This window comes from Schistocerca cancellata, chromosome 4, assembly GCF_023864275.1.
Source record: "Schistocerca cancellata isolate TAMUIC-IGC-003103 chromosome 4, iqSchCanc2.1, whole genome shotgun sequence".
NCBI lineage: Eukaryota > Metazoa > Arthropoda > Insecta > Orthoptera > Acrididae > Schistocerca > Schistocerca cancellata.
Genome location: NC_064629.1, coordinates 807,073,110 through 807,099,112, shown reverse-complemented (window position 1 = coordinate 807,099,112; position 26,003 = coordinate 807,073,110). Strand labels below are relative to the sequence as shown.

Sequence of the window (26,003 nt, the reverse complement as noted above, 5' to 3'; positions counted from 1 at the left end):
TTGCTATTGTTACTATATGAGATCACTCCTAGACAGGCACACTATGTGATCAAATGTATCCGGACACACACAAAAACATACGTTTTTCTTATTAGGTGCATTGTGCTCCCACCTACTGGCAGGTACTCCATATCAGTGACATCATTAGTCATTAGACATCGTGGGAGAGCAGGATGGGGCTCTCTGGGGAACTCACGGACTTCGAACGTGGTGAGGTGATTGGGTATCACTTTGTCATACGTCTGTACGCGAGATTTCCACACTCCTAAACATCCCTAGGTCCACTGTTTCCGATGTGATAGTGAAGTAGAAACGTGAAGGGACACGTACAGCACAAAAGCGTACAGGCCGACCTTGTCTGTTAACTGACAGAGACCTCTGACAGTTGAAGAGGGTCGTAATGTGTAATAGGGAGGCATCTATCCAGACCATCACAGGGAGGTGAGAAAACTTGGATTTCATGGTCGAGCGGCTGCTCATAAACCACACATCACGCAGGTAAATGCCAAACGACGCCTCGCTTGGAGCGTAAACCTTGGACGACTGAACAGTGGAGAAACGTTGTGTGGAGTGACGAGTCACAGTACACAATGTGGCGATTCGATGGCAGGGTGTAGGTATGGCGAATGCCCGGTGAACTTCATCTGCCAGACAGTGTAGTGCCAACAGTAAAATTCGGAAGCGGTGGTGTTATGGTGTGGTCGTGTTTTTCATGGAGGGGGCTTGGACACCTAGTTGTTTTGCGTGGCACAATCACAACACAGACCTACATTGATGTTTTAAGCACCTTCTCGCTTCCCACTGTTGAAGAGAAATTCGGGGATCGCAACTGCGTCTTTCAACATGATCTAGCACCTGTTCATAATGCATGGCCTGTGGTGGAGTGGTTACACGACAATAACATCCCTGTTATGGACTGGCCTGCACAGAGTCCTGACCTGAATCCTATAGAACACCTTTGGGATGTTTTGGAACGCCGACTTCGTGCCAGGCCTCACCGAAGACATCGATACCTCTCCTCAGTGCAGCACTTCGTAAAGAATGGGGTGCCATTCCCCAAGAAACCTTCCAGCACCTGATTGAATGTATGCCTGCGAGAGTGGAAACTGTCGCCATGGCGAAGGGTGGGCCGACACCATACTGAATTCCAGCATTACCGATGGAGGACGCCACGAACTTGTAAGTCATTTTCAGCCAGGTGTCCGGATACTTTTGATTACGTAGTGTATGTCCCATCTACAAATGCCTCTCGTGATGTTCACGCTAACAAGATCTAATGGTTTGTTTTGCATCCATATAGATCTACTTAGACCTTACGGTTGATAAGAGTGGAGATGCAGACTTCCGCGTTGTTTTTCGCAGCTGGACATGTTTCCTGGCGATCTGTGGCACACATGGAATTTGAGACCCAAGTCCAAGATGTGGAAAGTGGCTAACTTTCCACGGTACTTGGAGGCACCACAAAATCACGGAACGTAACAGCGGGAAAGTGTTCCGCTCTAAGCAAGTCGTTAGCCTCTTCTTAGTGACAGATCTAAAATGCAGATGGTAACTACATTTTCAAATATGCTTTATTCAGAGAAAGTGTACTTTGGTCAATCAAGGGTTTACAGCTTGCCTTTTCAAGAATGTTGTATTATGAATACGTCTGTAGGCGTTCTTAAGTCGATTTGTTCCGCTGTGGCTACAGATATGAATTCTTTTCAGTTTACTCTGTGTCATCTTACAGTAAGACTTTGTTGATGAGTCTAGCCATTTATTCTTCGTTCTCATTCTGAATTATAGATTATTCTGATCAGTAGTTCTTCATCGTTATAATTGACATATACAGCCAAATTTAATTTTAAAATTCAATTACAAGTAAGACGACATTTACGACGACAGACTGGTTCACAGATGCTCAGACTTTTGTCTTATCGTAATAGCTGTTGTCCATTAAAGGTAATCCCGAGTAGAACAGAGTTACGATTCGTTCTTTAGTACTGTAGTTTCAGCTTATAGTCGTAGCGAGGCATTAATTGAAATTGGCGAAGGAAGTCATGGACAAATAATTCCCACTGATACGCTGTTTAGGTTCATATTGTGAGGTTAGTGCGTTGTTCCTTACATACAGACACCTAGTGTGGGAAATATCTCAGGACGGAAAGAAAAAATTGCAACTAAAATTATTGAATCACGAGCAGTGTACAACATAAAAAATCGGGATAAAAAAAATTGTGAAGGTGGACGCTTTGAAAGATTAAACGTGACGACGAAAAAAAAAAGAAAGAAATTACAAATGATGGACAAATGTTTCTTAGTATCGTTACAACTGCCAGTAGCAGAACATAATAGTACATTTATGCCATGATGAACGTGATTGCTATCATTCTGTGCAGCATCATCTGCTAGGTGTGTTAAATAGTCAGATTAGACACAGCCAGCTCCGAAATGTGGGTGGGAGTATCACATCCTAAAACCGTACGCTAAACCTTGAATTTATCCCTGTGCTGCATGTAGAATGCAAATGTTACGTCGATACTTCACATTTATCGGTTCAAAAAAGAAATCAAAATATTATGAGCACCTGCTTAAGAGCGTGTTAGTCCACCTTTGGAATGCAGTACAGCAGCGATTTTGTGTGACATGGAATCGACAGGACCTGCGTAGGTTTAGGGAGATATGTAGCACCAGAACTCTACCCACAGGTCACATAATTCCCGTAAATTACCGGCCGGTGGTTAGTGGGCGTACGATAGTGTCCCAGATGTGTTTTATCGAGTTCACATCACGCTAATTTTGTGGCCAAGACCTTAACGTGAGATCACTATAACGCACCTGAAACCACTATAACACTTTTCTGGTCTTGTGACATCCTGTTGGAAGATGCTTTCGCCGTCAGGGGAGACATCAGGCATGGAAGGACTCAGGTGATGCGCAATAATGTCCCATGGAAGACCAGGCGAATATTTCCCTATTTCCCACAGATAATACCGCAGTAATCGGCCAGAGTCCGTGGCGCGGTTGTACAGGTTGCCCATAAAGTAAGTATCCATTTTCATTTTCCAGATGTGCTACAACAAAATAAACATTATATTTAGAGAGAGTAGCTAATACTATTCAGCAAGTCCATCTTCATTGGCAACACACTGTTCCCACCGCCTTGTGGTTGCATGGAACACGCGCTGTAACATTTGAGGGGTTGCTAGGCATGCCTCTCGTATTCGCCGTTTCAGTTCATTCAAATGTGGCACCCTGGTAGCATAAACTCGGGTCTTGATGAAACCCCACGCAAAAAAGTCCTCTGCCGAGTTCCGGCAATCGTGTTTCTTGACGACGCCGCAGTCATGAAATGTCGCCTCGTCGCTGAACATAGCAAGATTCATCAGGTTCTTCTCGGTTACAGCCTCCAACAGATACACATCGCTGCTCGTGCCGCATGATCTTCACCCTCTAGCTGGTGAAGCACCTGGATATGATACGACTTCTTTTTAAGGGTGTAGTGAAGCACTTTCTACACTCTGGATTTCGGCATGGATAGTTCACGACTCAGCCGGCTGGTAGATGCCGTTGGACTTCTTTCGATAGCTTCCCTCACACGCTGCATAGATTGTGGGCTGACCGGTGGTCGCCCAGCGCATCTCTCATCAGCAACAGATCCTGTACGCCGGAATTTGTTGACGTGCTTCCGAATGGCAATTCTTGTAGGGGCATCCTTCCGATACTTTCTCTCAAACAGCCTCTGGACCTCAGCATAGGTTTCGCCACGTAAACGATGTACCAGAATTGTGATTCTTTCGGCAATTGTTAACATTGTGATGTCTCTTCACAGTACAGTAGAGTCTCGATAGTTCGAGTTTCCAATAATCCGAGCCTCTTTTTTTTTTTTAAAGAAAATGTTGCAACGATCTACTTTCTTTTTTTTTACTGACATGATAAATAATGAAAACATCATTGTAAAAGATAGATAGGGAGAGCTCAGTGACAAAGCAGACAACAATGCAATCAACACTGACGATTAGCTCGCTGCCCTGTTGCACGAACATCTGTTGTCAGTATGGCACGAAATACCCCGACTGCTGCCGGCTACTACCGATCAAAACTGGGGAGTTCATTCGCTGCTGTAGTTCCCAGTACCTGTACTGTCCAGTGTTGTGTGTCGTTTTGTTTGTTGACTGTGTATTCCGTTGTACACCTTACAAAGATGAGTGCTGTAACAAAAAAGAGGATATTTGTGCCTTTGCATCTAAAATTAGAAGCGCTAAGATGACTTGACAAAGGAGAAACAATAAAAAAATTTGCTCTCGAATATGGTGTCGGTGAAGTTACTATTGGTGACTGGCAAAGAAACCGACTTAAATTGGAACAGTTTTCTTCACAGAAATGCTCACACGAATCTCTCAATCGAAGAAGTATAAGGAAGTCAGACTTCGAAAAAACAAGTGAGGCATAGTTCATGTGGTTTACCCAACAGAGACAGAAGGGTGCTCCGATTTCTGGCCCAATCTTGCAAGAAAAAGCTTCGTTTTTAGAAACCAGCTGCAGGAAGGAGATGACAATTTCACCGCTAGTGTGGGATGACTTGTCAAGTGGAAGAAGAGGTATGGAGTGCGTCAACTGGACGTATGTGGAGAAAAACTCTCTGGTGACGCTCAGGCCATTTCAAAATTTATCGTCGAGTTAAAAAAAATCATAACTGACGAAAATTTGTGTAATGAACAAATATATAACTGTGACGAAACTGGGCTACATTTTAAAATGTTACCAGCGAGAACACTTGCTTCTTGTGAAGAAAAAAGTGCTCCTGGGCACAAAAAAAAGCAAAGCGCGGCTCACAGTAATGGCAGCTTCAAATGCAACTGGAAACCACAAACCAAAACTAGTTGTGATTGGGAAGTCTGCCAAGCCAAGAGCATTCAAGAATGTATCCATCTCAGCTCTTCCGTTGTCTATACACATCAGAATAATGCCTGGATGAATCAGGAAATTTTCAAGAACTGGATTTTTAACTCATTTGTATCTGACTGCAAGAATTTTTTAAAAGAAAGGGGACTGCCATGCAAAGCAATTTTGCTTATGGATAATGCGTCCTTGGCGTGACATTGCCGCGATGAAACGTTGCAGCTTCGCCAAACAAAAGACACTTCACTATTACTTGTCTAAATAAATAATTATTGTTATTCTGCCAATGCAAATGTATGTGTAAATACTTTTATTTTAATAAAGTTCATATTGTGACCTGTATTACTTACAATATCATAATATTTCTTTTTCCCATTTAAATTTCGATAGTCCGAGTTTTAGATAGTTCGAGGTGGTTCCAGTCCCGTTCACCTCGAACTGTCGAGACTCTGCTGTACCTGTAACAGAAACAATGCGTATGTACGTTTTCCCCAAAATGGATACTTACTTTATGGGCACCCAGTATTTCGAGCAGTCGTTCGGCTGGATGACGGTGCGTTTGTAGACGACAATCGACCTGGTGTAACAAAAAACATAATTCATCAGATTAGGCGACACGTTTCCATTGGACCATATTCCAAGCTCTATAATGTCGTGCCCCTGCAATCGTGAGTGACGATATCATTGGTTCAGCATGGGAACACATAGGAGTCATCTGATGCGGAGCTCCCTGTTCAACAACAACGAAACACCAGAATGAGATTTTCACTCTGCAGAGGAGTGTGCGCTGATATGAAACTTCCTGGCAGATTAAAACTGTGTGCCCGACCGAGACTCGAACTCGGGACCTTTGCCTTTCGCGGGCAAGTGCTCTACCATCTGAGCTACCGAAGCACGACTAACGCCCGGTACTCACAGCCTTACTTCTGCCAGTATCTCGTCTCCTACCTTCCAAACTTTGCAGAAGCTCTCCTGCGAACCTTGCAGAACTAGCACTCCTGAAAGAAAGGATATAGCGGAGACATGGCTTAGCCACAGCCTGGGGGATGTTTCCAGAAAACATTTCTGGAAACATCCCCCAGGCTGTGGCTAAGCCATGTCTCCGCTATATCCTTTCTTTCAGGAGTGCTAGTTCTGCAAGGTTCGCAGGAGAGCTTCTGTAAAGTTTGGAAGGTAGGAGACGAGATACTGGCAGAAGTAAGGCTGTGAGTACCGGGCGTGAGTCGTGCTTCGGTAGCTCAGATGGTAGAGCACTTGCCCGCGAAAGGCAAAGGTCCCGAGTTCGAGTCTCGGTCGGGCACACAGTTTTAATCTGCCAGGAAGTTTCAACAACGAAACACTTGCGCCTGCACCAGCAGTGTACTCTGCCTTCAGATCTACCACAGCTCGCAGCGGGCAAGCCTCCGACCCCAACAGTTTGTGATGAGGAAGTCCAACACCTTGTCGCCTACTCATCACATCATCGTCCTTCAGCCACTCACGACATTATCAAGCGTACAGACGACGCGCTTCGCCGTTTCCGAAATTCTCGTTCCCAAGCACCGGGCCGTAACAATCTGCCCTTTGTCAAAGCACCTATGTTGGGAGATGTCCCTATTTGTTGCTAATACCGTTGCTAGAAGGAATCCTCATTCGTCTCTGCTCCGGTCACATGCTTGCAATACCACCGCTGAGGGCAGTAATCACAACATTTTAGTTCGTCGATGTATATTAGAAATATTTCATTTCAAGATTCGATCTTTCGTAATCTGTTTGATAGTCAGCCACAGTACCGACCTACTCTACACTTCCGTAATAAAACCCTCTACATTGTATACAATTACCGGTTTCTTCGCAATCAGACACGCAGAGAGATCTTTTCTATAATGAGTATTGATGGTTAGTAGTGGACAATGTATTTCTGGATTTCCGGAAGGCTATTTACACTGTATCACACAAGCGACTTGTAGTGAAATTGCTTGCTTATGGAATAACGTCTCAGTTATGTGACCGGATTCGCGGTTTCCTGTCAGAGAGGTCACAGTTCGTAGTAATTGACGGAAAGTCATCGAGTAAAACAGAAGTGATTTCTGGCGTCCCCACAGGTAATGTCATATGCTATTTGCAGTTCCTTATCTATATAAACGATTTGGGAGACAATTTGAGCAACCCCCTTAGGTTGTTTGCAGGTGACGCTTTCGTTTATCGACTAGTAAAGTTGTCAGAAGATCAAAACAAATTGCAAAACGATTTAGGATAGATGTTTGTGTGGCGTGAAAATTGGCAGTTGTCCTAAATAACGAAAAGTGAGACGTCATCCACGTGAGTGCTAAAAGGAATCCGTTAAAATTCGGTTACACGATATATCAATCAAAGACCGTAAATTTAACTAAATACCTAGGAATTACAATTACGAACAACTTAAATTGGAAGGAACACATAGAAAATGTTGTGGGGAAGGCTAACCAAAGACTGCGTTTTATTGGCACGGCACTTAGGAAATGTAACAGATCTATTAAGGAGGCTGCCTACACTACGTTTGTCCGTCCTCTCTTAGAGTACTGCTGCGCGGTGTGGGATTCTTACCAGACAGGACTGACGGAGTACATCGTAAAAGTTCAAAGAAGGGGAGCACGTTTTGTATTATGGTGAAATACGGGAGAGAGTGTCACTGAAATGATACAGGATTTGGGGTGGACATTAAAGCAAAGGCGTTTTTCGTGGGGCCAGAATCTTCTAACGAAATTCCAGCCACCAACTTTCTCTTCCGAATGCGAAAATATCTTGTTGACACTTGAAACTTCCCCTTTGAATATTAAGAGTGGCAGTGCTGGAAAAACTCTTACGCTAATTGATTTTAAAACAGCTGAGCAAAACTGAACGTACTCAGATAGTTCTCTCTTTACTTATTGTGATCATCACTGAACTGACACACAATATTTTTAGCGCAACGGAATCTGACTTTCAATAATCCCTAGAAAAGAATGGCTCTGACTAACAATAACCTATACTTTTCATGAATCACTTACCTCACAAAAATCTTCGTTACTCGAACTACTGCAATATAGCGAGCGCCAATACTGCCAGCTAAATAAAAGATTCTAACTACTGAAGGCACTAACTACTGATAGGCATAGTTAGCAAATGAAAGATTTTGATATAGAACAAACAATGTATTCACCTTAATAGTGTTCAAAAGTCATTATATATATATATATATATATATATATATATATATATATATATATTTTCTGACGGACACACGTCCAGATCGTCAGCTCATAGTAACCTCTCAAAACTCTGCCATCTCTCTCCCCACATCCACCACTGCTGGCGGCTCACCTCCAACTGCCCAACGCTACGCACTGTTCACATCCAACTGCCCAACGCTACACAAGCGAATATTCCAAACAATGAGTCCAACCAGCCACAGACTGCACTCAGCGCATTCAGCAATTTTCATACAGAGCAGTACGTGGCGTAACCGACATAAAAACCTAAACAGCCTACTTACACACCGACCTACATAGGGAGAAACGATCACCACGATAAAATAAGGGAAATCTGAGCTCGTACGGAAAGATATGGGTGTTCGTTTATTCCGCGCGCTGTGCGAGATTGGAACAATAGAGAATTGTGAAGGTGGTTCGATGAGCCCTCTGCCAGGCACTTAAATGTGATTTGCAGAGTATCTGTGTAGATGTAGATGTAGGGGAATCATGACACCTGTTGACAAAGTGTATCGCAACTGCACGCGAACGGCAATATGCAGTGAGGCAAAAAACTGGCGGAAAGTATCTCACCATCTACCGTATGGAGGATCTCATCTAGATGTGCAGAGCAAGTAACGGCGATTCATTTGCTAAACTACACGACGGCTACAGTGAGGCAAATCTGTGCACCTCTCCTGTGAAATGACGAGTAAGGCTGAATGTAAAGCGCGTCGCTAGGCTCTCTGCGTGTGGATGGACTGCTTCCCGCATGAATGAAACGTTACGTGGTGTGTTGCAGTGTGGGACGCGAGCGGCCGCTACTCGTCGCAGTTCCTGTGGGGCAACAGCTACCGCCTGGGCTCTTACACGCAGTGCACGGAGACCGAGGCGCCCTTCCCGGCTGCCTTCAGCGTCGCCTCCGTCGCCTTCCAGCAACCCGGGGCAGAGGTCGGTACCCACCATCGTCTTATCCAGATCCTTTAGACAGCAAGTATCCTGAAATTTCTGTGTTAAAAATTAAAAAAAATACACGTAAAGGTAGACGTAGTAAACACACGCTAGTGTGGCGGTGTAGCCGCGCGGTCTAAGGCTCCTTCCCATTGTTCGCCGACTCCCCCCGTCGGAGGTTCAAGTCCTCCCTCGGGCATGTGTGTGTGTGTTATCCTTAACGTAAGTTAGTTTAAGTCAGATTAAGTAGTGTGTAAGTGTTGTGTACATAGTTCCGCGCGCCGGCCGAAGTGGCCGCGCGGTTCTGGCGCTGCAGTCTGGAACCGCGAGACCGCTACGGTCGCAGGTTCGAATCCTGCCTCGGGCATGGATGTGTGTGATGTCCTTAGGTTAGTTAGGTTTAACTAGTTCTAAGTTCTAGGGGACTAATGACCTCAGCAGTTGAGTCCCATAGTGCTCAGAGCCATTTTGAACCATAGTTCCGCGTAGTCAGCGCGTACACAACTTTCCCACTAGAGCGCGCTCCGCTAAGCACAACAGCGCAGGCGCAGCGCTCGTCCGTCTCCGCACTACGAGATGGCGCTGCCTTAGAAACGGACCAAATTCTGCTTCCGCCGATACGCGTATTAATATGTAACGCAACCAATGAGATTGCTGCTAACGTAGAACCTTTTCTCCTCGTGGATCACACTCGCGCAGTGATACCTGAATGCGCGAGGTATTATGAGTGTACAGACCTCCGATTAGTCAGTCTGCGTTTGTCTGCACCAGTCTGTACCAGTCTGTAGTCAAGTTTCAGTGTGCACCTAATAAGATTATCATATTCCTGTACATAGCCATGAAGATAAATGTATAGACACTTTGTCAAGTATCAGAGATATGTAAGAATAAGATTAACGTACCAAGACCAATTTTAAATAGCATCCAGAATCAAGTTAAGTAATTTTATGCTTGTTATTATTTTAATAAATGTGTGTGAAAATTAATCAAGTTCTGTTTAAAGTTGGTCACCGTCAATCTGTTACTCTAAGTGTGCAAGTGGCATTTCTATCGTCTGACCTAACGGCAGAAGATAAACACGCCACGATAAGACCACGAGACATATTGCTGACACTCGCCTACTTCGTTAGAGCGACAAGTTAAATAATCTGATGGTGTGTGTACCGAAGGTCTTACAGTACGCACAACACAGTAAGCCTAGGGACTGATGACCTCAGCAGTTTGGTCCCATAGGAACTAACTTAGCCGGCCGCTGTGGTCGAGCGGTTCGAGGCGCTTCAGTCCGGAACCGCGCTGCTGCTACGGTCGCAGGTTCGAATTCTGCTTCGGGCATGGATGCGTGTGATGTCCTTAGGTTAGTTAGGTTTACGTAGTTCTGACAAGGGAACCTCCCCATCGCACTCCCCTCAGATTTAGTTATAAGTTGGCACAGTGGATAGGCCTTGAAAAACTGAACACAGATCAATCGAGAAAACAGGAAGAAGTTGTGTAGAACTATGAAAAAAATAAGCAAAATATACAAACTGAGTAGTCCATGTGCAAGATAGCCAACATCAAGGAGAATCTGAGCTCAGGAGCGCCGTGGTCCCGTGGTCAGCGTGAGCAGCTGCGGAACGCCAGGTCCTTGGTTCAAGTCTTCTCCCGGGTGAGAAGTTTACTTTCTTTATTTTCGCAAAGTTATGATCTGTCCGTTCGTTCATTGACGTCTCTGTTCACTGTAATAAGTTTAGTGTCTGTGTTTTGCGACCGCAGCGCAATTAGTAGACGAAAGGACGTGCCTCTCCAATGGGAACCGAAAACATTTGATCGCAAGGTCATAGGTCAAGCGATTGCTCCACATGAAAACACGTCTGATATATTCTACACGACACTGGTGACGGCATGTGCGTCACATGACAGGAATATGTTGTCGACCCACCTAACTTGTACACTTGGCGAATGGGTAAAAAGATTCTACTACCTTGCCCGATTTAGGTTTTCTTGTGGATGTGATAATCACTCCCAAAAAAGTGACCGCATCGGACGGACGGACAGATAATAATTGTCTGAAAATAAAACTTTTCACGCGAGGGAAGACTTGAACCAAGGACCTCTCGTTCCGCAGCTGCTCACGCTAACCACGGGACCACGGCGCTCCTGAGCTCACATTATCCTTTATGTTGCCTATCTTGTGTATGGACTACTCAGTTTGTATATTTTGCTTATTTTTTTCGTAGTTCCACACAACTTCTTCCTGTTTTCTCGATTGATCTGTGTTCAGTTTTTCAAGGCTTATCCACTGTGCCAACTTATAACTAAATCTGAGGGGGGGTGCGATGGGGAGGTTCCCTTGCAAGTCTAGGAGACTAATAACTTCAGATCTTATGTCCCATAGCGCTGAGAGCCATTTGAACCATTTTTTGAACTAACTTACTACCACTACCACACACTAGTGTGAGAACTTTAGGTAGCCGGGACGAATCCTGTTCGTACGAAACTTCCCCCCCCCCCCCCCCCCTCCCCGCCGACAATATGGCCCTCAACGGGAGATAGGATGGCGATGTGCAGTTGGAGATTACCTGCCTGTACTCAATTCCGAAACTTCTTCACTGTGTCTCAGGGCCTATGGCATTTATAGTAGTCCCCTTGCTGCTAATCGAGATTAGTACACTAGGTTTCACTCTAACCTTTCATTCATCTGTACTATGATTCACAACGACAAAACTCCAGTCTACACTACAGAGCGAGTGGCGCCGAGATAAGGCACTGGGCTCGCATTCGGAAGGACCAGGTCTCAAGTCCCAGTGTGAACATGTAGATTCATATTTCCTTACCTAGATCGCTTAAGCGAGTAGCAGACAGTTCCTTCGAAAAGGACACTGCCGATTTCCTTCCTTATACTTGTACACTTCAAGATGAAACTCCTAAGCCGGCCAGTGTGGCCGAACGGTTCTAGGCGCTACAGTCTGGAACTGCGAGACCGCTACGGTAGCAGGTTCGAATCCTGCCTCGGGCATGGATGTGTGTGATGTCCTTAGGTTAGTTAGGTTTAAGTAATTCTAAGTTTTAGGGGACTGCTGACCTCAGAAGTTAAGTCCCATAGTGCTCAGAGCCATTTGAACCATTTGTAACTCCTACTCCATCCCTAATGACTTTATCGTAGACTGGACGATAAACCCCAATATTCTTTCCAGCTCACACTCAACAAGGACTGTTGTATGTTATCTGTCATGTTGTAGTTTTGAAATAGTGGTAATTAACTCAGCAGTAGCGAGGTATTTTCCATACCACGCATTACTAAGAGGGTGGGCGGGGGGGGGGGGGGTAGGAGTACTTTATACCTAACCTAAAAAAGTTAAAAAATCTTTAATTATTGTTCATTTATATTAACAACATGCTATTAACCAGGTACTGATGTTTTACTAGGGTCCAGAACCCGAAAATATCTTTTAGAACACTTTTAGCAACATCAACGCATTTTCAATAACGTGTGCTACCAAGCTGGCGGTACTCCAGTACAAAAGAAAAATAAAACGCAACTTTCGTTAACTTTTGTGGACTTTTACTCGCAACATACTGTTTAAATAGGTGCTGATGGGTAAGTAAGGTCCTGAACCTCAAAATATTGCAGAAAGTAACATCTATTACTAAATTTTTGCGTTAAGTTTAACTGAAAAATTTATAACATTTATGGATTCTGGTAGAAGAACTCATCAAAAATAGTAATAATTTTTTCCAAACTTTTAAAATGTAAAGTAATTGACGACATTTCAATATTTTAGAATGCCTTGCCCGCCTTGCAGGCGTTAAAGTACCACAGAAGTTTGCCCTCATAAAATGCCTTCTTTCAGTTATGAATATTGACCTATAAAGATAATTGTGTGATACAACGCATCTACTGTTCAGGAATAACTCAACACAGGTACATATATTAAGCGCAGCGGTTAAGAGAGGCCTCAGAATTATTTAGTATTTTGTAACGAGTGATCTTCCTATCACTGAAACTAACATGTGGTCCTACAGTCATTTCATATGTTATGCGCTATGGGCAAGGCAAGTTCAAAGAACATGTTTCGTTCTTGCTTACAAACCAGAATACTTTTCTATAGAGAAACTGAGCACACAAGACGTTTACAAAACATTGCGTAGAACATGGCTCCACCACTGCTAATCCGAATTTCTCATCTAAACGTTCCTTCTGGAACCTGAAATGAGTCTACTACAATACAGCAAGTCATCTTTCGCTTTGAAGAACCTGTACGTTGCGAAAATAATTATGATTGAAGTAACGGTCGTGCTGATGGCACAGGACTGTAATTAATCCTTACCGCACGATATAAATGCACCTAGCGTCATGTATTTCAAAGACAAACTTCATAAAAATGTACGTTTGTTGTTAATTTTATGAGGGATCGACGTGTAAATAAATCCAAAATATTTTGTAATATCTGATAATTATTGAAAACCACAATGTACAATAAGTTTTACAAGTAACATAGTGATTTATATTAGAAAAGTCACGTGAGACCCATGGCCACGAATGTTACAGGTATTCTATTATATTTTATCGGATGGCAGGCAAATATGTGAAGGGATTATGATGTGTTTGGTGCACAATACTGCAATCCTTCACTATGGTGGTCAGACAAGTATGCTTGTCCTCAAATTACCGTAACGTCCAACATTAGGCCACTGTTTGATTAGAATTCCGTACAAGTCTGGATCTCGCTCGATTCGACCAGCTGCCCGGATGGAGGAGACCCACAATGAGGTCCCTTTCAAACACTGTTAAGTGCTGATAACTATGTCTCACACGAGTACGAGGCTTCTTCGTGTCCTTCACGGTGATCGCTCAGCATTTGCTGATGTTCACGTCTATACTCTACCAGGCCTGGTGACAACACCAAGCACGAACAGTACACACCTCTGTGGCCGTTCCACGTGTCACAGAGAATAGCAACATTACCAATGATGAAACAGCAATACTGGAGTCAGCCGCTTGAGGGGACTGAAACATTCAGTGGTGACATTTCCCGCTTTACGTGAGTAGTCGCCTTAACCGCTTCAGATATACGGGCAGCTTCACGTCCAATCCAAACTTCCAACTTGTCCCAGACTACTTCGGCCGAGCGGCCGCTTCAGTCCGGAACCGCGCTGCTGCTACGGTCGCAGGTTCGAATCCTGCCTCAGGCATGGGTGTGTGTGATGTCCTTAGGTTAGTTAGGTTTAATTAGTTCTAAGTATAGGGGATTGATGATTGCAGATGTTAAGTCCCACAGTGCTCAGAGCCATTTGAACCCAGACTACTTCCGTAGCGCCTTCCATTTTCCTCATCGCTCGCAGCATCTCGCATGATTCCCGCAAGAGGACGGACCTAATGTGCATTCACACTGAAGATGCTATGAAATGAATCAAATGAATTCGCAACTGCGAATAAGGCTCTGAGCACTATGGGACTCAACTGCTGAGGTCATTAGTCCCCTAGAACTTAGAACTAGTTAAACCTAACTAACCTAAGGACATCACAAACATCCATGCCCGAGGCAGGATTCGAACCTGCGACCGTAGCGGTCTTGCGGTTCCAGACTGCAGCGCCTTTAACCGCACGGCCACTTCGGCCGGCTATTGCGAATAAGGGCTACCATCGACCGTAGAATGGAATGGCGACAATGAAAATTTGTGCCGGATCGTGACTCGAACCCTGATTTCCCGCTCATCGCGATCGGTTGCCTTACCATTTGGCTATCCGCGCACCACTCACAGCAAACCCAAACTTCCATATGTCCATTGTCTATATTCCCGTGCAGGTCAGACGTTGTACTTGAAAGTCGCTTGGCCGGTATCGGCAGATAAATACGATATTGCAGCGCCTGTGTTATTCTGATTACGATGCAAAGTTTCTTTGGACATGCATGCACATCCAAAGGAACAGGCACTGCGGCGGCCACAGCCGTTACGAAACACAAAAATGAATTCGCAACTGCGAATAAGGACTACCATCATCGATAGTCCGGCACAAATTTTCATTGTCGTCGTTCCATTCTACAGCTGATGGTAGTCCTTATTCGCAATCGTGAATTCATTTGATGTGTTTCGTAACGGCTGTGGTGGCTGCAGTGTCTATTCCTTTGGACCAAAGAAACTTTGCATCGTAATCAGAATAACACAGGCGCTGCAATAGCGTATTATGAAATGCCATCAACGCGTAGTATTAGTGTTATATGTGTGGTATCTGTTCTTCCAGACATACTCCAATGAAATGTTAAAAAGTCTCCTTTGATAGTATGTCATGAAGATTAGAGAACCTTGTTACAGCATGTAGGGGCTTCCTACATTACTGAACCAGCGGAAAAATGCTCCTATTTGAGCTCAAAGAAAGCATATATATTCGTGTTTATTTATAAGACTGTGACTGAAAGCCCCCCGATGTGGCCGAGCGGTTCTAGGCGCTTCAGTCTGGAACCGCGTGACCATTACGGTCGCAAGTTCGAATCCTGCCTCGGGCATGGATGTGTGTAATGTTCTTTGGTTAGTTAGGTTTAAGTAGTTCTAAGTTCTAGGGGACTGATGACCTCAGATGTTAAGTCCCATGGTGCTCAGAACCATTTGAACCATTTTTTGTGACTGAAAAGTGGGGTATCAGCTGCCACAGTCTTCTTTCCTTAGCACCTCTAACAATTTTCGCAAAATTCTGGCATACGAATAAATTCGCGCTTTTTTTAACATGCAGCACACCTCAAATTACCACAAGATCCCCTAACTGCATCTCACTCACACCCACTAGTCCATCAATGTAAGTCGCTCATACGCGTCCACTCCCAGCTGGCCTTTCTCACTCACTCATCCAGCCAACTCATTGTTGTTATCTCATGTTGTCTCTCTGTCATTTGTCTCCTATGTCACAGCCCAGTCCCCTTCGTTCTGTCCTACTACTACAGTCTCCGCCCACTGTCTCCCTCTTGCTCTCTCTTAACGCTACTATCTTCTTCCTTCCTTCCTATTGTTGCTGTATCTTCTCACTGTCACTGTCTCCGTCTCTTTCTCGTTGTCATTGTCATATACTCTGTCTCTCCTTATCACTGGCTCTCATCCACTTCCACTTACTCTTTCTCTCCATTGCCCTCCTCCCCTTGGCACTGCCTCCATCACTCTTTTCCTAGCACTGTTCTGTCAACTATGTTCCACTGCCACAGGGTTCCTTTCATTCTCCCACGCTGCCATTATCTCCTTCGCTGTTTCTGCAGAGTGAAAAGTATTTAAACCGACAAACTCTGGGAGGTTGCAGGGGACATCAAAACAAATATTTTTCCCTAATGTCATTTTTTCCTATGAGGAGTATTTAAACCGGTAGAAGAAGATTTATCTGGCGGCAAATTAATTAAACCAACAAACACTTTTCCATTTTTTTTATGACCAAGAGACAACACATTAACACAAGCCAATTTCAATTACAGTAGATTTTCAAAAATGCCTCCATTGACACATAAACAAAGGTTAAACCGTCGGATCATGTTCTGTCTGACACGGGCAAACACCCCAGGAGTATCCTGAATTGTTCCTGCTGTTGCTACTATCTGGGCAACCAGATCCTCTTCTGATGCAGCGGGAGTTGCCTAAACAAGGTTGCGCATCTCTCCCCACACAAAAAAGTCCAGAGGGGACATATCTGGGGATCGAGCAGACCATGATACAGGACCACCTCTGCAATCCACGTTTCTGGGAACCGTCGGTCCAGGAATCGACGCACACGACGACTGAAAGGTGCCAGCGCCCCGTCATTGTGGAACCACATGTGTTGTATTGAAGCGAGCGGGACGTCTTCTAGCAACTTCCTCAAATTGCAGCGTTCTTGCTGTGCGACGGCGTCCCTCTCCACGTAATCTGCTAAATGACCCGGTCTCATGTAGACGTTGGTACACAGCAGCAAAGGTCGTATGATGCGGGATACGGCGATTAGGATATTCTTGTTGATAAACCCGCTGTACAGCTCGTCCGTTGTGGTGTGCTACGTAGTACTCACCAACCATATCAATGTGCTCACTCCAGGTGTATCGATCCATTAGTAAACAGAGAAATGCACTACTACACTGGTGGACAGCAGTTGCCTACAACCGAAGAGCTTAATACGCCCTCTAACAACCGTAATACGGCCTCTAACAACTGAAGAGCGTAATATGACCTCCACTGGTTTAAATAATCCTCATAGGAAAGAATGACATTAGAGAAAAATATTTGTTTTGATGTCCCCTACAACCTCCCAGAGTTTGTCGGTTTAAATACTTTTCACTCTGTATAACATAACCGCCGTCTGCCATCTTCCAGAGTTTATTACTTTTCTCTCTATTTGCCACTGTCATACTTTGTTCTCCGTCAGCGTAAAAAACCGCGAATATCTCCGCATGCCAAAATTTTGAAGGTGCTGAGGAAGGTACAATGTTGCAGTTTGTACCCCACTTTTCAGTCAGGCTGTTTTAAGTAAACAGGAACAAATTCTCATTTTTTTTCTCCGATAGGAGCATTTTTCCGCTGGTTCCCTTCTTCTCCCTGCTGCAGCAGGGCATGTAAATCATATGAAAAGAAATATGTGAGTCAGCGAAATTTAGGTAGTTGGCTTATGTGAAACTGAAGTAACGCAAAACTAATTTTACACCTCAGACCGGATTTTAAGTGAAAAAAAAATCCATGTGCTTCATTACTAGAACAGCATGGGATTGCCGGACGGTAATGGAGACACATTACAGCATATTTCTACGTCACATGTCACTTTATAACTACGTTTCCGCCTTACACCAGATTTTACGTGCATATTTTACCTGTACAAGTAGGGTAACTTGGAACCTCTGTATCTTGGAAACGGACAAAGGTATGAAGGAAAATTTCAAGTTTATTCTTGCGGGAATCATGAGAGATCGGTATCTTAGGCATGCATAGTAAAATTAGTCGTTTGATATGCTTAGCTATCTCGGAATCCGCGGCTGGGTTTTGGTACCCGAAAAACAAGTTTTTGGGGTGTTTCTCCATAACGGATAAAGACTTTTGGAAACGGGGAGATGTCCCCTCCAGGTAAATGCCTTGAGGATATACCAGTAAGATTCGAGCAATTTTCTGCTGTTATTTATTATCTAGATCTCGCCACATACCGAATTGTACGTGTAGAAGTAGGGTAAATTTGAACCTGTGTATATTAGAAATGGATAAGGACATCAAGAAAATTTTCGAGATATTTTGAGATCGAGCTCGTAGGAATATATCGTAAGAATTTCAGCCATCTGCTGTGCATAGTTATCTAGGAATCCTCGGCTGGCTTTTGGTCCGCTGGGACGGCAAAAATATATTGGGAAAACCCTTTTTTGGGATTTTCAGAGGAACCGCCCATGAACTTATTGTGCCTTCATAAGACACATCAAGACCACCGTAGACGACATCAAATGCGAAAAGAACCAGCCGATTTGCTCCATTTGCTAAGCAGAAGGAAGTGTGTAATAGCCGGCAGCGGTGGCCGTGCGCTTCTAGGCGCTGCAGTCCGGGACCGCGGGACTGCTACGGTCGCAGGTTCGAATCCTGCCTCGGTCATGGATGTGCGTGCTGTCCTTAGGTTAGTTAGGTTTAAGTAGTTGTAAGTTATAGGGGACTGATGACCTAAGATGTTAAGTCCCATAGTGCTCAGAGCCACTTGAACCACTTGAAGTGTGTAATATTCATACTTTGACCCTGTAGTGTAGAATAGTGACTCTAAGGCGATTCTTCTGTTGGATATACAAATGGTCCCTAGCCCACGGGATCTCCAAAACACTTGATTCTACCTTTTTATCAGCAACAGAAGCCCGTTTTTATGTGCAGCATTTTGGAACATAATAGGTACGCATGATTCAACATGGATACCGATTCTGGAAGTGGGAGATCATGTATTGCTACGTAATCCTCAGAACTAACGTGTGATATAAAATTAATTTTAGTCATTCGTATCCCCTTGACTGTAATGCTTTCACAAACGTTAGTGTGGTTTTCTCAGTACGTCTACATATACAGGGTAAGTCACCTAACGTTACCGCTGGATATTTTTCGTAAACTACATCAAATACTGTCGAATCGAATCCACAGACCGAACGTGAGGAGAGGGGCTAGTGTAATTGGTTAATACAAACCATAAAAAAATGCACGGAAGTATGTTTTTTAACACAAACCTACGTTTTTTAATGGAACCCCGTTAGTTTTGTTAGCACATCTGAACATATAAACAAATACGTAATCAGTGCCGTTTGTTGCATTGTAAAATGTTAATTACATCCGGAGATATTGTAACCTAACGTTGACGCTTGAGTACCAGTCCTCCGCTGTTCGATCGTGTGTATCGGAGAGCACCGAATTACGTAGGGATCCTAAGGGAACGGTGATGGACCTTAGGTACAGAAGAGACTGGAACAGCACATTACGTCCACATGCTAACACCTTTCTATTGGTCTTTTTCACTGACGCACATGTACATTACCATGAGGGGTGAGGTACACGTACACACGTGGTTTCCGTTTTCAATTACGGAGTGGAATAGAGTGTGTCCCGACATGTCAGGCCAATAGATGTTCAATGTGGTGGCCATCATGTACCGTGTGTACCGTGATGTGCCTACAACCCCAGAGGATATGAAACAACGTATTGTGGCAGCCTGCGGCGACATTACACCAGATGTACTGCGGCGTGTACGACATTCATTGCGCCAGAGATTGCAATTGTGTGCAGCAAACGATGGCCACCACATTGAACATCTATTGGCCTGACATGTCGGGACACACTCTATTCCACTCCGTAATTGAAAACGGAAACCACGTGTGTACGTGTAACTCACCCCTCATGGTAATGTACATGTGCGTCAGTGAAAAAGACCAATAAAAAGGGGTTAGCATGTGGACATAATGTGCTGTTCCAGTCTCTTCTGTACCTAAGGTCCATCACAGTTCCCTTTAGATCCCTACGTAATTCGGTGCTCTCCGATACACACGATCGAACAGCGGAGGAGTGGTATTCAAGCGTCAACTTTAGGTTACAATATCTCCGGATGTAATTAACATTTTACAATGCAACAAACGGCACTGATTACGTATTTGTTTATATGTTCAGATGTGCTAACAAAACTAACGGGGTTCCATTAAAAAAACGTAGGTTTGTGTTAAAAAACATACTTCCGTGCATTTTTTTATGGTTTGTATTAACCAATTACACTAGCCCCTCTCCTCACGTTCGGTCTGTGGAATCGATTCGTCAGTATTTGATGTGGTTTACGAAATACATCCAGCGGTAATGTTAGGTGACTCACCCTGTACACTCCGCCAGTCACTGCGTTTGCATGTTGTAGGATACTTCGTGCCAATGATAGAGATTTTCTGTTCAAGTCCATTCAATTATTGTCCGAGGGGAAAGTTACTGCCAGGGTGACTCGCTATCTCGAGTATCTTATTCCCAAGACCCCTACGCAAGGTACAAGGTAGAGGCGATAGAGTCTTCTTCAAATATCAACCTTTCGTATGAATCAGTTGCACAAAGAATCGGATTCACGGTATCCAGTTTTATGGTACTATACGATAAGCTTGTTGATTCGAAGAAAGCGTATGGGGCTTGGCCAGAAGATGGCAAAATGAATTGCCGAACCTGGTAGCGCTCGAAATAAAATAAAATAAAGTATACGGCTGTTGGTAAAGTTTATTGAATTGAAAAGTACGTACCAGCCGATGTCCCCTGGCCATAATGGACCGACAGAGAATAAATCAGAATGGCCGGACGCGGATTTGAATCATCGTCCTCACGAATGCGACGAATATCAATTCTCGGTACTCGACTCGTATTCGAAGGCGGTGGTTCTAATCCCTTTCTGGCCATCCAGCTTTTCTTCGACAAAGAAGATTAGTAATCGTAAGCTAAGAATCGAAATTATATCAGAAATTTCAATGTAAGAGACAACTTTGAATCCTAACGCGAAACATTTTGGATTTCTTACTTCAGACAACATCCCTTCGAGAGACGAGTACGCTGCTAAGTAGAGGACATCGGTAGTCAGATATCATCTAGTATTCTAATAGGATGTCGCAGGGAGCACTAAGAGACTGTATAGCATAGAAAAGTGTCAGTCGCTGTCGTATAACATCACAGTAGCAAAGACGGGGAAATGAAACATTCGCGACTAAGAGCATTCAGTTATCAACGTATTCCCCCCCCCCCCCCCCGATTTCTTAAATGGGCAGCGGTAGTTACGGGTACGGGGCAAAATTGCAGATGGCTGAAATTCTTACGATATATTCCTATGAGCTCGATCTCAAAATATCTCGAAAATTTTCTTGATGTCCTTATCCGTTTCTAATATACACAGGTTCAAATTTACCCTACTTCTACACGTACAATTCGGTATCTGGCGAGGTCTAAATAATAAATAACAGCAGAAAATTGCTCGAATCTTACTGATATATCCTCAAGGCATTTATCCGGAGGGGATATCTCCCCGTTTCCAAAAGTCTTTATCTGCTATGGAGAAACACCCCAAAAACTTGTTTTTCGGGTACCTAAACCCAGCCGCGGATTCCGAGATGGCTAAGCATATCAAATGACTAATTTTTACTATGCATGCCTAAGATACCGATCTCTCATGATTCCCGCAAGAATAAACTTGAAATTTTTCTTCATACCTTTATCCGTTTCCAAGATACAGAGGTTCCAAGTTACCCTACTTGTACAGGTAAAATATGCACGTAAAATCTGGTTTAAGGCGGAAACGTAGTTATAAAGTGACATGTCACGTAGAAATATGCTGTAATGCGTCTCCATTACCATCCGGCAATACCATGCCCCAACAGTGGAAGATTCATTTCACGAAAATGGTCTGCCTGACGGACACCACAAATTAAAGATAGTCTTATTTCTTGCCGGCTGTGGCAGCATACATCACGTTACAGATTGTATCCGAAATGAACCTAAGTGCATCGATACCAGCTGACTGACAGATCAATATTCTGCACGACGTACTGAAAAGGCAGAGATATGGAAACCGCTCAACTAGCAGCTGTTTGCGAGGGCTGATTAAGACGTATTACGCATCATTTCGTGTTTAATTCGTCATGTGAAAGGTATCACGAAATGTACTGAAGCCGATTACACAGACAGCAGCAGCATACGAGGGTTACCCAGAAAGTAAGTTCCGATCGGTCGCGAAGTGGAAACCACAGTGAAAACCAGAAACGTTTTATTTGCAACAGTTAGGTACACCTTCCACCTACTTCCCTATATAGTCGCTGCTCCAACTTCGAGTGTTGTCGTAGTGTTGTATCACCTATGCAACATCCTCGTCATAGAAAGCAGCCGCCTGTGCTTTCGGCCAGTTATCTGCACTGGTCTGCAGCTCGTTGTCTGTGGAAAAAATTTTGTCTTCATAGCCAGCGGTTCTTGTGAGCAGAGATGAGACTCAGGTGGAACCTGTGGTGTCACCGCCAGACACCACACTTGCTAGGTGGTAGCCTTTAAATCGGCCGCGGTCCGTTAGTATACGTCGGACCCGCGTGTCGCCACTGTCAGTGATTGCAGACCGAGCGCCGCCACACGGCAGGTCTAGAGAGACGTCCTAGCACTCGCCCCAGTTGTACAGCCGACTTTGCTAGCGAAGCTACACTGACAAATTACGCTCTCATTTGCCGAGACGATAGTTAGCATAGCCTTCAGCTACGTCATTTGCTACGACCAAGCAAGGCGCCATTACCAGTTTATATCGAGATTATAATTCATGTATCAACAAGAGCGATGTTCTCCAATTATGAATTAAAGTTAAGTATTACATCAACTACGTACTTTATTTGGTACTATAATTCCCTTAACAGTTCCAGACCTCACGCCAGCCTGCGTGAGCTTTAACCCGTGCCTTTCGGCTTCCTCGCATAGTGAATTGGCTGTCTTGCCAAGTCACAACAAGTTTGCATCCAATGTGCTGTGCACGCGTGGGTTCGAATCCCATCCTCGTCACCAAACTTGTTGTGACTTGGCAAGACAGCCAAGTCACTATGCGAGGAAGCCGAAAGGCACGCGTTAAAGCTCACGCAGGCTGGCGTGAGGTCTGGAACTGTTAAGGGAATTATAGTAGCAAATAAAGTACGTAGTTGATGTAATACTTAACTTTAATCCATAACTGGAGAACATCGCTCTTGTTGATACATGAATTATAATCTCAATATAAACTGGTAATGGCGCCTTGCTAGGTCGTAGCAAATGACGTAGCTGAAGGGTATGCTAACTATCGTCTCGGCAAATGAGAGCGTATTTGTCAGTGTAGCTTCGCTAGCAAAGTCGGCTGTACAACTGGGGCGAGTGCTAGGACGTCTCTCTAGACCTGCCGTGTGGCGGCGCTCGGTCTGCTATCACTGACAGTGGCGACACGCGGGTCCGACGTATACTAACGGACCGCGGCCGATTTAAAGGCTACCACCTAGCAAGTGTGGTGTCTGGCGGTGACACCACAGAACCAATTACGGTCTGTATTGTGGGTGATCAAACATTTCTCATCGGAAACGTTGCAGGAGCGTCTTCATTGCCCCTGCAGTGTGCGGCCGAGAATTGGCATGAAGAAGGAACTGCTCGACAGTTGTGTTATGTGGGCTGCAAGACACAGGCGAAATCTCTAACCAGGCCCTCATACTTGGCGGGGGACGCTATTCCCTACGCATCTTTACGTGCTCACTGTTCACTCAAAACAGAAAAGAGCGACGCGACACGATCGACGGGCACACTAGAGACACTGCCCAACACATCTGTGCAAATTTTTACCGAATTTTGCCAGTGGTTTCAATTTCGCGACCGATCGAAACTTACTCTCTGGACAACCCTCGTATATCAATATTACCTGAATTGTGTAGTAAATATACAATTTTCAAAGCAGTTTCTCCGTATTTTGTGTGACACGCAACATACGCAGAGGTTTTACTGTCTTAGTGGGAGTGTGGGGGTTCAGATAAAGTCATACAGGACTTATTGGTCCACTGCTGACAGCCAGTTGCAGAATACTGCTCTAATTCTATACAGAATTTAGCTCCCCACTTAACCACAATATGTCGTAGATTCTTTGAAGAAAATAATGTGCTCAATAGTTGAAAGAAAGCGCAGGTGACACCCATCTAAAGGAAGCATAACGGAAGTGATCTACAAAACAGTCCAAAATCTTTGACATGTATTTGCTGTAAAATCTGAGAATATATTCTGAGCTCAAACGTAATTCGGTATCTCGAAAATAATCGCTTCCTCCATGGCAGCCAGAACGGATTCAGGAAACGCCGGTCATGTGAAAGCCGTTTTCCTCATACGCATCCTGAAAACCATGGCTCAAAGCAATCAGATAGATGCAGTGTTTCTTGACTTCCGAAAAGCATTTCATTCAGTGCCACACCAACGCTTATGGAAACACCGTTATATCTGATTTCAGACAAAATCTGTGGCTGTATTGAGAATTTTTTGGTAGGGAGGACGCAGCACTTTTACTTGGATGGAGAGTAATCGACAGTCATATAGAAGTAATTCCAGGCGTACTAGGGAAATGTTTTAGGACCCTTGCCATTCGTGTTGTATATCAGTTATCTATCAGTGATCACTTCAGATATTTACAGATGATGCAGTTATCTATAATGAGGTATTAAGTGAAAAAAACTGTGGAAATATCCAGCGCTTTACAAAACGCAAAGAGCTAGTATCTTGTGATTAAAACATCAATGAGGCACACTTGGAACCAGTCAACTCATACAAATACCTGTGTGGGGATACGAAGTGGTCTGCTTCTGTCATAGGTGTAGCAGCTGGTAGAATTCAGTCCATTAGTGGGATACTGGAAAAATCCTGTCGGTCTACAAGCTCCGTCCGTGCAGGCCTTGAAGGCCGATTGGTGCCGACCGCCGTGTCATTTTCAGCCCATAGGCGACACCGGATGCGATTGTTAAGGGGCATTAGGTAGGCACAGCGCGCACCCGGCCCTTGTCAGATTTCGTAACCGGAGCTCCTCAATTGGTCTCACAAGAGCTGAGTGCATCCCGCTTGTTAACAGCACTTAGGCAGACCCCAACGGTCACCCTTGCAGCTGCTAACCAAGCCCGACAGGACTTAAGTACGTGATCTGACGGGTACCGATGTTACCACTGCGGCAAGACCGTTTGTGTCTGTCTATGAAGGAGACTATTTACATAAATCTCTTGCAACCGATCCTAGAATATTGCTCAAGAGTTAAAACCTGCACCAAATACAGCGTGTATTTAATTGTACGATGATAGGGAAAGGCAGTGCGAATGTTCACGGGTTTGTTTGATACATGAGAGAGCATCACCTAAATGATGAGAAAACTGAATTGACAGAGTCTTGAACACAGACGCCAACTGTATGCGAAAGCCTATTTATCAAGTTTCGAGAAATAATATTAAGAGAAGAAACTAGGAATATATTACAGCCTCGTACGTATGTCTTCCGTGCGGACCTTGAAGACAAGATTAAACTAATTACACGCAGAGGCATTTGAAATATCATTCGCCATGCGCCACATGCTCGAATGAAACTCTAAGAAACCCTCACATACACATGTGGTACAATGAGAAGTACTCTCTTCCATGTAGTTACTTTGCGAATTATGGATATAAACCTAAATCAACATACATTTATGGCAGTAGTTTTCAGTCTGTTTTAGCCGGCCGCGGTGGCCGTGCGGTTCTAGGCGCTTCAGTCCGGAACCGCGAGACTGCTACGGTCGCAGGTTCGAATCCTGCCCCGGGCATGGATGTGTGTGATGTCCTTAGGTTAGTTAGGTTTAAGTAGTTCTAAGTTCTAGGGGACTGATGACCTCAGATGATAAGTCCCATAGTGCTCAGAGCCATTTGAACCATTTTTTCAGTCTGTTTGTGTCAACAAAAATAACCGACAGTACCTTACGACAGAAGAATTGAGATGAAAATATTTTGTTTGCCTGAATTGCTTTTGTTTTGTAGGTGGATCGACGAATCCCTA

General features: G+C 44.3%; 1 protein-coding gene across 1 annotated transcript in view; it reads left to right on the top strand.

Annotated features, from left to right (window-relative positions):
* The window catches only part of LOC126184443 (nose resistant to fluoxetine protein 6-like), a 223,761-nt gene that overhangs the window by 58,247 nt on the left and 139,511 nt on the right, over window positions 1-26,003 (top strand). Inside the window, exon 3 of the mRNA XM_049926833.1 lies at window positions 8,872-9,020. Coding sequence (XP_049782790.1) covers window positions 8,872-9,020 — 149 coding nt within the window. The remainder of the gene's footprint in view (window positions 1-8,871; window positions 9,021-26,003) is intronic.